General features: G+C 45.3%; 1 protein-coding gene across 1 annotated transcript in view; it reads right to left on the reverse strand.

The window, feature by feature from the left end:
* Window positions 1-8,006: 8,006 nt before the first annotated feature.
* TUBGCP4 (tubulin gamma complex component 4) overlaps window positions 8,007-12,499 on the reverse strand; it is a 380,747-nt gene continuing 376,254 nt past the window's right edge. Inside the window, exon 18 of the mRNA XM_078683319.1 lies at window positions 8,007-8,466. Coding sequence (XP_078539445.1) covers window positions 8,451-8,466 — 16 coding nt within the window. The 3' untranslated portion in view covers window positions 8,007-8,450. The remainder of the gene's footprint in view (window positions 8,467-12,499) is intronic.

Below are 12,499 nucleotides of genomic sequence, written 5' to 3' on the forward strand. Positions count from 1 at the left end.
TGAGGCTGCTGGAAAGTATTTTGGTAGTGATTCTGACCATTATTGTTTTGGTTACCACCACCACGTGGTAGATAGGCTTGCTGTAGCAAAACCTTTGTTTTTAGTTCCTTAGTTTTCTTTTCTACTCTATCTTTCTCATCCTTGTCTCTATTTTCGTAATATTGTGCAGTAGCCAATATCTGTGCTGAAGATGAGACTGCCCAAGAACTTTCTGAATCCTTTAATTTTTTACACAATTCTGGAAGCAGATTGTGCACGAATTTATCGACAAACAATCTCTGACCACCTTCTGTGGTCATATCTTGACCGCTGTGGTCGACAAATGTTTCTTCAAACCTGGTGAAGAAATCTGAAACGGTTTCTTCTTTCTTCTGCTTGCATGCAGATAACTTATCCCAATTTACACGTATCGCAGGCATTATCGTTTTCATGTAATCAACTATTTTACCAGGGAGTTCTGCTATCAAAGGCTCAGGCTTGGCACCACCAACTTGTCGGGCATCTGCACCGGCAATATTAGCCCATGAGTCACCTAATTCCTGATCATGATCTATATGACGAATTTTACCCCATAAAGGCTGTGGAACAACATTCCCAAATAGCATATCGATATCGGCTAAATTCATTATACATGACCCAGCAGTTTGCGACAACTCTTTGTAATACCCTGCAGGATTTTTACGCGGATCAGGTAACGTTTGTTTAAGTGCTAAAACTTCAGCTCGCTTCCATGGGACATGTACCCATACACGCTGAAAGTGTGGCAGGATAGGTGGGACAGCAGTCGTGTCACCCTCTCTCCATTGTGGGGGAACTTCTCTCATAGGGTATTGTCGCGCCTTTTTCCTACTAGATGTACTAGATTCAGATGGTGACCCAGAACTGCTTCCCTTACTTCGATATGATAACAACATTTCAACTGCTTTTTCCACATCTGGACCTACAATCATACCCTCTCCAAACTTAAACCGTACACGACACATCTCTTGCGGGATGCATTCCAGATCATTGTCTTCTAAATCCTCGCAAAGGAAAACACACATCTGTTCGAAAACATATCTCTGTGTCGGTGCTTCCCATTGATGGAAGACTTCCATGACCGACTCTACATCATATTTTACGGTGTCCATAACCCATTTCCGTGCTAAACGATTCAATGTGTCTCTTTCTTCATAGTCAGGCAGTCGACTTCGCAACTGTCTTCTTCCCATGTTAGGGGTCGTAGTAGGCGACCCGAAAAGAGGTAAAAGAAGGTTAGTAACAGTGCTGGCCATTTTCTGCCGAATGGAAGGTGAAACTGAAGGAAGAACGGATGGAAAAACAGGGTGAGATAAGGCAGGGGCAGAGATAGCAGAAGAGGTATCAGAGGAAATAGAAGGAGCACTAGGTAAAATCGTAGAGGGAGCGTTAGGAGAAGTAGAAGGTACATTAGGCGAAATCGTAGAAAACACAGGTGAAGCAAGTGTGGTTGGTGGGCCTGGAGCAGGCTGCACCATAGAGACAGGAGTCAGCTGGAGAACAGTTGGAGGGTGCTGTGGAAGAACAGGAGGCGTAGTTTGCGCAACTAAAGGTTGCGGGGGTGCCGTGGCATTTTGCGCATAGGGGGGTGGCGAATTTAGTAAATGCGACATTAATGGGTCTTTTTCACGCTCTTTTGCTGCCTCTTGCTGAAGAGACGGCAAAACTGGATAGCATTTGTCTACTGCCATTTTACGTTGCCTGTGCAACTGCTCACTCATCTGCTCTTCTTCATTGTCTTTAAACTGTATAGCAGCTTGCATTACTGAGAGTCCCTCTTCTCTCTTATTTTTCTTAGCTAATTTGATTTCTTTTTGTTTGGCTTCTTTACGCCATAAGCGGAAAGAGTCAAACATTGCCGGCCGGGCTTTCTTTTTGAAGAGTTTAACTTCAAGGTTGTCTAAGATTTCGCAATCAAAACTACCATATTGGGGCCATTTTAAAACGCCATCTTTCCTGGTGTATTTAATCCATACTTCGTTGTAGGTGATGGGGCCTACCCCATGTTTCACATATAGCTCGTAAGTCGGAGTTCCAACTGGAGGAACCGGACATGAGTCCTCCAATCGGGAGTCCCTATTATTATAACCAAGACAAAACAAATTTCCAAGTCTAAGACTAGGCATCTTCGCTCTCTAGTCTAGTTCCAAACTTCAAAGGATTATCGATTACGATATTTCTCGTGAATACACGAGTCCTTCGGTTTTGGTGCTTGCAAGTACCAACACAAAACTTTTTATCCCAAGGATACCAAAACTAAGATCAACTAAGGACTGGGAGACGCTCCACTTATACTTAACTGAGATATCGATGACGTCACCAGAAGACTCGTCTTAGTGTTTCGCTCTACCAAACTTCAAGGGTCCAAATCAGGGCGATAGCCAGGGCAGCAGTCCTTGTAGCCGTCGGGAAGCGGGGAACCTCGCAGCAAAGACCTTCGGACCACGTCGACATGCAGGGGTCGATGAGGTGGTTGGCCGTCCTCTGGAATTTTCACACAAAGCTCCTCACGATCCTCTGGCTGACTGGTACCACTGGAATCGCCCCAAACGTTGGGCGCCAGCTGAGGTACTGGGTTTTTCAGAACCGGCACAGACACCGGTAACCCTGCGGTGTCAGGGTACACCCGGAGACCTCGGGTTCTTCCTGATCCAGACCACAGAAACTCAGAGTCTTCTAGGTGAAGTCAAAGATTAGTTTATTGGCTGCAACCAAGGTAACAAGTGTCCTAGAAGTACAACACGGGGAAGTATATTCTCAGGAGACTGCTCGAATTTACGAAGTCAGGCTTCTCTTCTTATACACAATTTTAAGCTTCAGGCAAAACATTCTTGGTTGTAAAGTAAATAGTTAACATATCTCAAATACAAAGAAAAAGCAGAGTCATGATGACATGTCCATATTTCACTTCATGCTGCCTACAACAAATCACCCGGCAAGGGCCAACATTTCATCAGATATCGCTGGACCCCCAATAAAAACAGGCACCTCCCCATCATAAAGTAAGTGAAGCAAAAGAGTAGAGACAGATGTGAGCAAGATACGGCAGGTGTGTGCGCTGAAATGGTTTTATGGCTTGTTGAGCCTTGATGCTATCTTGCTCGGCCACTGGGAGGGGAGCTGACCTAACGAGTTCGGCCTGGGGCAATGGTTCCAACTTGCACAGGTCATGGAAAAGTCGATTAAGGAGTATGTGTCCTTGTGGAATTGAATTCAACTGGATTAAGGCCTATGTAAAGGGCAACACATAAATGGAAGCCAAGGGTTCAGAACGCAAATGACGATTTCGAGGTGAAATCGTCACTCGAATATGCTGAAAATATATGTACATGATGTACCCGTCATTCTTGGTCTTTTGATACCAAATTCGTCATGTTTCGACGAAGTTTTAATTCTCGAGTCCAGAACGATTACACGAATCCAGATTTTCAGTACTACATCACAAGCAGTATACAGGAGGCCATAGGGCCCAGCAGGCTCAGAGTCAGTCTCACGACACCCGGGATAGATGCTGAAATATCTCTATCATAGCCTGAATATTCTGAAATGGCAGGAAGGGAGGATACGCCCGAAACTGCACTGTGTCCAGAAGAGCTCGGATAAAAGGGAGCGTCTGAGACGGGATACGGTATGACTTTGGCATGTTGATAGTGAACCTCAGCCAGTGCAGAAGGTCCGCCGAAGTTGGGAGGTGGGAGATGACCACCTGGGGTGAGCTCGCCTTTTACAGCCAGTCATTGAGATAGGGGAAGATTGGTACCCCTGAACTCCGCAGATGAGCTGAAACTACCACCATCTCCTTGGGGAATATTCGAGTGGTGCTGGTAAGGCCAAAGTGGAGCCCGGCAAACAAAGTGTTCATGGCCTACCACAAACTACAAGTAGCGTCTTACCGCAAACCACAGGTAACGTCTATGAGCAGGCAGGACAGGAATGTGGATGTATGCGTCCTGCAAGTCCAGCCCTACCATCCTGTCGCCCTTGTCCACGGCAGACTGGACTTGAGCAACCGTGAGCATTCTGAATTTCTTCTTTTTCAGGACGAAATTGAGAGGTTGCTGGCGTAAGATAGGACGAAGGCCTCTGTCCATTCATGGCACCAGAAAGTAGAGGGATTAACAACCACAACCTACTTCTGATGCTGGCACCCTGTCTATGGCTCGACCAAGAGAGCTGCCACTTCCTGGCAGAGTCAAGAAATTTAGTCCTTCATCACCCTGTCACAAGTGGGTGGCATGAGTAGAGTAGTAGTCCCAAAGGGGGGTGGGTAGCCCCTTTGGACAATATGGAGAACACAGCCATCAGAGGTTATCAACTTCAAGTGGTGCAGGTGATGGTTTATCCTGCCTCCCAATTGATGCCCATGATGGTCAGATGGCAAACTAAAGATGCTGCAGCTGCTGGGAGAGTGGTGGACTGGCCAAACCTCTGGCTACCTGACCCTCAAGGTTTGTGGGTACCGCTCCGCTGCCACGCATGGGCTGGGAAATATAATAGCCGTGGTGGCTGGGTAAGTAGATATGTGGTTGGAAGCCCCATCCGTGGTCACTAAAGGTGGCGAGGAGCCATGGAAAGGCCCAAGGGCCTGGCTGTGGCCCATCAGTCCTTGAAGTGCTCCAGCACTAAGTCCGCCTTGTCTCCTAAGAGATGGAAACCATCAAAGGGCACGTCCATAAGCAAGGCCTTCACATTCCCCCAAAAGCCAGTAGTTCTCTATCAGGCTTGGCACCAAAGGCCCACTGACGATGAAACCGTTCTGCCTAGTGAGTTGGTCATATCTGGCCCACAGCATATGGCAAACTTAGCTTCGTCTTAACCATCTGCAATAGCTTCGGAGAGTATGGCTTGGGCCTCCTCTGAGACTCTAGGCAGCACCTGCGCAACAGAGTCCCGGAGTGAATGGGAGAATCGGCCCAAAGGGATTGCGGTGTTCACCCACCGCCAGGCCCGGCTGGCCAAAGAAAACATCTTCTTTCCCAAGATACCAGCCTCTTGGATTCCCGATCAGGTGGAGTGGTAGGGAATGCACCAGGATTTAATCAAACAGTGGAGCCTTGGACCACCAAGCTCTCTGTGGTAGGGTGCTGGGTGAGGAAGTTGGGGGTCCCCTGGGTTGGCAGCAGCCAATTGTCCTATTTACAGGAGTCCCTGTGCAAGGCTTGGACCTGGCCCCAAGTAGGATGTTCGTGAGGGATTCATTAAATGGGGAAGTGGTTAAAATGAGGTCACTCCCAGACGAAGAACCGCCAGGATTTCTGCCGCCCTCCTTATCACCATAGAAAATTAGGATTCCTCCTCCAGCCACGGTTGGAGGAGAGACAAACAGGTATCCATGGAGGTGTCTAGCCCATGGGCATCAGCCAGATCATCAAACAGATATCCTAGGTGGAATTTAGGGGCTGGTATTCATCAGGGTCCAGTGGTCCCTCCCAATCATTCCCATGTCCCAGTCCATGGAAAGAGGGCAAGGGCTCCGGCCTGGAAGGAATGCCTCCAGTAGATGCAAGACTCTGTGTTGGACAACACCCATCTGGCTCTGTGTTGGAGTCAGGGATGAGAATGGGGCCAGTGACGTCAGCAATATAGCTGGGGAAGGTAGAGGCGGCTTAACTGGAGTCAATCAGGATCAGTCTAAGGATACAAAGGGCCCAGCTGGCGCCTGGGGCAAGCCTGCCATTGAAAAACTAGTTAGGGCCTCTCCAAGACCGGTGGGGCCCAAAGGCACACCACAGCGACAGGTCATCCAAATAGGAGGTGCAAGGCCTCATAAAACTCACTGAGTTGGGCGTTGTGGCTACAGCTCCATGAAACTTGGGAAGGTGTGGCGACGGCCCTGTTGCAGGCTCAACCACAAAGCCAAAGAGACACAATTGATGGATGGAAAGCAAAACAAATCAAAACATTCGCCCCCAGTCAAGAGATCTGGGTTAAAGGAATCATTATTTTGCTCAGCATGCCACCCCAGTTTAGACCTGGCCATATGCAAATCAGTTTTGACCCTGTGCCTCATGGGAATAGTCCAGTCCGAACTGCCAAGCCAGGGCCTCCCTGGACTGGAAACAAGCATCCTAGGACAGGTTTTGGGTTTCACCCCTCTTCAGACAGGATAGCTTGATTCCAGTGGGACAGTGAGCCCAGGACCCACGTCTGGGCATACCTGGTGCACTTAGGGCGAGAAAGCAAAAGACACACAATTGATGGACGGAATGCAGAACAAATCAAAACATTCACCCCCAGTCAAGAGATCTGGGTTAAATCCATCATTCTTTAGCTCACCATGCCACCCCAGTTTAGACCCGGCCATATGCAAATCAGTCTTGACCCTGTGACTCATGGGAACAGTCCAGCCCGAACCTCCAACCACAAAGCCAGGCCTCGAATGCTGATGTGCCCTCGTCTCATTAGATGACTTCGATGGACGGGACAAAGTCGAAGACCTTTTAAACTTCTTGTTGTTCTTATGCTTGTGGGACTTACCTGAATGCCCAGATGACTTCAATGACGAGTGCTTGGAATGGTTCCGTGACCGATCCCGGGACGTTCCTGTCGACTGGGATGGAGACCGTCAAGCAGCAAAAAGCTTGACGGAGAGCTCCCTAAAGGCTTGGGGTGCATGGCGCCACAAATGATCAAGTCTTAGCGTTGTGGTCGTACTCAAGAACCGAAGGTAGAAAAGGTGGGGATCTGTCACCGACATTTGCCGGTGACAGGCGCCACAGGGCTTGAAACCAGCCTTCCTCCTGGACATCCCTGCCACACCCGAAGACATAGTCTTAAAAATCTTCGACAAAAGGGTCGAAAAAAGTAAATTAAAAAGTGGCAGGGGGTAGCTCCTCTCGAGATCTGTGCTGACTGGCGCGGAATGAAAATAACTGACATCATGACACCACGTGGAGCATAACGACCCCACCTACCATTGTGCATGGGTACTGCTCACGATAAATGTCCGGATCCAGTCTGACGTCTGGGGATAATTCTATAGTAAGGAACTTATGGCTAGAAATCTCTATCAGATGGAAAGTATACAAACAGATTCAGTAAAACGTTAATAAATCTATCTGTGCAAGCCATACGTCTCTTGCTCTGACATAATGGCCGGTGGAACACACTGTACATGGCATATGTCAGGACCTTCAGCAATTCTGTTTTAAAAAATGGTAATTCCATTCAGCCGTTCTCTTGCAGGGATGATATTACTGTCAAGCTTGACCCCTCCACAAACAGCTCCTTCATTTCACAATGATTCTCTTGTATAGAGAAATATTGGGAAATTGAATCAGGTAGTGGGGAGTGGGATGAACTAGGAACAATCCTTGTCCCTTCCTCTTCCAATTCATACTTCCTTGTTGATTTATTCTGTTAGTGGTTTGGGGGTAAGGCCGTAGGCTGCTCCTCCCACCTTGTTTCTCACATCTCTTCCTCCTACAGAAAAAGTGGATTGAGCTGGCAGGCATGGATAGGGAGAAGCTGGGCACCGTAATTTCTGCCCCTAGCCCTCCCTATCAGCAATCATTGGATGGACTGCTAGGGAATCTCTTAAAGACTAGTCAATATGTATGTGAAGTAAATAGTGATGTTGTATGGATATTAATGAACATATTAATGAGTAAACCCTGAAGAGAGAACCAGGTAACCTCATTCAGGAGCTTTCCAATGCCCAATAGTTCATCAAAACACCCCAGAAAGAAAAGTAAGTATCTCATCAGTGAGGTAAACAAAGAAAAATAAATTTGATGTTCTGCTCGTGGCATAGATTTTGTGTCATATTTATTGGTCAGAAGAGTGTTCTAAAGACACCATTTGATAATGGACTTACATACATCAAGGGCAGCAAAGAGGTGATAATAATTATATGCAATTCTTTCTATTTTTAGACGTAGTGGGTTGTTAGCTTGGTCATAAGTTATTCATGTAGTTTAGCTACATCAGCATCAGTAAAAGAAGTAAACTTATAGAGGTAAAATTCATCACGATTGAACGCAGTTGAGTTTGAGTAGAAATATAGTTTATTACAGAGCATTTTTAAATGTACAGTAAATACATTTAATTTGATAGGAGAACCTCACTTGAGAAATATTCTTAACAAAATAATAATTACAAAATGTACATCTCAGATTCCCAAAGAAAAAAAATGAAATACGAGCTTCCTTATATTTCTTGTCAAACTGTTGGAAATGATGGTTTGCCATAAATTAACTTTGAGGTTCGATACAGAATAACCTAAATCAGTTCACACAAATATTTCTAGTAGACTTCATTATCAAAATAAGAAATATACACAACCAGCACTAAAGGCAAGATGAATGGTGCAGACTGGACCAAAGGCGCTTTAACATCTTAAGATCTTCCACCTTACAGCATTTGTAAAAGTGTTAAAAGTTCTTAGCTGGAGGACCGAATTCCATTTTCTTCAATGCAACTTCTCTGCTTGACTAATCATTCGATTTTCTGCTCAGAAAGGAATTAAAAGATATTACCAATCCTCATATTACATTTGGTAACAAGTATATCTGTGCATGTAGTGAAAAAACAAAAAAGTACCGCAACTTAGAGTGCCAGAGAACTATTTACATTTGGAGATGTGCCGAATAAGATTGAGAAACCACAACATTTCTCATCCTTGATTGGGCGCAACGTTATCCACTCTGCTATCCTCCATTGGCACGAATGTCAGAGCTTTTATAAAGTGTTCTAATTTATAAGATTGCACCACCAGTGTGCCTCACAGGCGGTTGCCACACCTCAAATTGCACCCCTCATTTTCAAGTGTTTCTCAATGTGCCACTCTGCCCCTTCCCCCACCCTCCCAATCAAACAAGGATGTGATTCAACTACAGAAGTGAAGAGACCCCCCTAATGATTCTGAACTTCGTTTAGTACAACTATATGCCTGGCATGCCCTTTTACCTTTAACCCCTTCGACGCTGATGACGAGCTGGGCTCGTCATGAGGTAGCCTCCTCGCACGCTCATGACGAGCCCAGCTCGTCACGTAAAGTGCGCTTTTGAAAAAGTCAGCGTACGAGCGGAATTCCGCCCGCACGCATGCGGTTAAATCTGTATCTCCTGAGCGCAGTGTATGCTCTCTGCACATTTATGATGGCTACATGTATATCCATATCTCCTGCAGTTGACAGTTTCCCACTGCCAGTTTATTTAAACCTCAAACCTACTCTGTCAAAATTTACCAATGAAACATGAACTTAAATGTATTTATTGAGGAAAAACAGCACATGTTCCTTAAATGTGGCATAGGCACACTATTAGGTTGCGCACAAGAGCATCACCAGTTTGAATGGATACTTTTAAAGTTGGGGAATAAAGGTTGGTAGGTAAAAATAATTTATTTTCTTATAAACAAAAGAATTGAAGATGTGGTTAAACATGAACCTTTCTGTTAATAATGAAAAATCAACACTATTGACATGTCATGTCCTCCAATGCATAATGATAACCTTTAAGTCAGAGCAAGTTAGTGTTTTGTCAACGTTACCAGCAATACAAAAGAGAATGATTGTCTCCACTGGAGCAATTGTGAGTCATCAGGATAACAAATGCAGCAATTTATTTTCCTTGTCACTCCATATGTGGTGTCAAATAAATGGGGACATAAAACGTCCAGGTGTCAAACTTCAAAGCAACAAGGTCACTGGTAGAGGATGCTGGACTCAGTCGCTGCTGGAAATGACATCAGGTAATGCCGCTGAGACTGTAAAGTACCCAACTCCATGCATCAACGTCATTTATCTTTTTTTTCCACTCCTTCAATGCGCATCCGGAGTTTCACGTCTGAGGACATTTCTACCCCACCAAAACCTATTATTTTGTTGCAGTACCAAATAATGTCTCCTCCAAAAAAGTATGGGTTCAAACCTTTAAGGGATAAAAAAACAGATGTCCATTAGGGACACCAAGGGCCTCATTTATGGCGTTTTGTCTTGGGGGTCACCTTGCTGCGCTGCTCTATGTCAAAGTAAAAGGGCAGCAATGAACTGTATTGACCTAATATGGTACATTCCTGGCTTTTTCCTCGCACTAGCACCGTTTCTGCAGCCTAACACCAATGGAGGACCCTTGCACCACGGTGCAATGGTGACGGAGTTGTTGGCAGGCTTGATTTTGTGTAGGAAGGTGCACTGGATCCACATTGAAGGTGTGAAAAAAAGGGAACGGATGTCAGTGCCTGGACTTGGGCACATTATGGCCTCAGCGGCGTCACTTCCGTCAGTGACTGAGTCCAGCATCCTCTACCAGTGACCTTGTTGCTTTGAAGTTTCTGGATCAAGTCTGACACCTGGGCGTTGGGATCCCGGACTCAGCAAAAACATGCCCCCTGCACAGTTGGGGGAGATGACCAACCGCCTAGATACAATAAACGACTGGTTATCGTTAGGCTTATCGGTGACCAAAAGAGACATAGCACGCATCTGGGGTGCGCGAGCTGTACCAACCATGGCAGAGAGAGAAAACCACATGGACTGATGAATGTTGGCAGAAAAAACAATATGCCTCGGTAGATGTTGCCCACGAAAATGGGAAAAATATACCTATATATTTTTGTCCCTAAGGTTACTGGTCCAACTCCAGAAAATATTCTTCCAGCGGAACTAATACAATCAAATCAAGACATGATTTCAACCTGCCCTGACTGAACAAATACAGGATGAGCCATTGGTGGTGGTATTAAAATAATTACAAGCACATCTCTCTGTGTGTGTGCTAGTAGACATTCTGGGTGCCTGTCGGAGGGTGAATGGGCATATCGGGTGATGAAGACGCACAAGGTGGTAATGCTACCTTCTAAGTGAAAAGCGTGGTGAGAACCCTAGTCCTACAGTTCATATTACTGGTAAGAACATTCTGCTTGAACATTTCTGGATATTCTTGTCATCATTTTCTATTGCTCAAGATTCCTAATCTTCCTAATCACAGTCTGGACCATTTTAATTGATTCTAAACTGAAGACAGATCTTGAGCAAGCATAAAAATGGAAGGCTTCTTCCATATCTAGCACACTGCCCTATGTGAGGAACCAAAAGTGAGAATTACCTCCAGTAATAGCAAGCCAAGAATGAAACAAAACCAACAAACAAAGACATCCTTCCCATCAATATAGGACGGTCACAAGGAATAGTAAGACACCGCGTAATAGAGATTCTGTAAGTAATCCAGAAATTACTCCTCCTTGTCCCTCTTGCTCATCACAGTTGTTTCAATCGAGGGATCAGCAAGAAAAAGGAGGATGCCTCCATACAGGTACACACAAGGCAAGGGTGTGCAGCACCCATGAGTTTGGTTCATCGAATTAAGTAGTGCAACATAAACAATATGTAATTTAGCCAAAAGGTAGTAGAGGTCATAGTGAGAAAAGGCGCCCTCGATAAATTTTATGACAATTAATTATTCGATGATGCCCATACAGCAGTGCTGTAGATATCAACCATGGGCATCCCACCGAACTATCTGGAAGATAAAGCCACCCCATCATTAGACCATCTCATTCTGTGAAACAAAAGGAACCTTAACCAGGTCCTAAGTCAAGGACACAGACAAGCAAACCCAATCAGTAAGGTTAGAAATGAAAGGTTTCTTATCCACAATGCGCAAGCCCAAAAGTGACAAAAAAGTCACCCAAAATCTGGAATACCTCTGTGTACCTCAGATACTCACACATCCCGTCCAATATCAAATGAATGATAGTCCAACTCATTGGGGTCAGATCCAAAAGTATCCTCAGTAAAGGTTCAACTGGAACAGAATTGTAGGTTGAAAATAAGATATAGGCACAGAAAATAAGATAGGGCTGCCTAACAAAGAAGAGTCCCTAACGCACCCATGTGCCTAGCAGAAGTAATAGCATCTAGAACGAACGCCTTAGTAGTAAGAATGCCCGACTGTTCACCACTAACCTTAATTACTCCGACTCCTAGTGTCCTTTATACCACTCATTATGAAATGAGGGTTGCCTCGTCCAACAGATAGGCCTGAACAAAAATGTCAGGAACAGTAAACCACAAGTGAAAACTTACATGAAAATCATGAAGTTCAGAACTGTCTAAAATGCTGTCACTGAAATGAGGAACCGAAAAGACCAAAGGTTTGTCTCTGGGTAGCCATAAGAGACTCAATAAGGTATTGTCTGGGAATGACCCTTCACATCACAAAGCCTAAACAGTAGACCAAGAAGCAAATCTGCCATAAGAAGCACTGGGTGCCTCACAAGGCAGCCAAACAGCAGAGTTGGAAAAAAAACGTAGTCACCAAACCTCAGAGATAGAGGTGCACCAGGGGACGATGACGCTAGCCAAAAAAACAACCAGGTTGTGGCAGGACAAAGTACAGCAATACTTGGAAGTGGAGAATGGGCAGGAATGAAGACAAGTTTTAGGGAGTAAACAAAAAATACTATCACCTCTCACCCCTTCTCCAACAAAAGAGGAGGGGAAAAATGGCAGTTGGAACAGAAGCAGCCACTGGGGATT

Source organism: Lissotriton helveticus, chromosome 3_1 (assembly GCF_964261635.1).
Source record: "Lissotriton helveticus chromosome 3_1, aLisHel1.1, whole genome shotgun sequence".
Classification (NCBI taxonomy): Eukaryota; Metazoa; Chordata; class Amphibia; order Caudata; family Salamandridae; genus Lissotriton; species Lissotriton helveticus.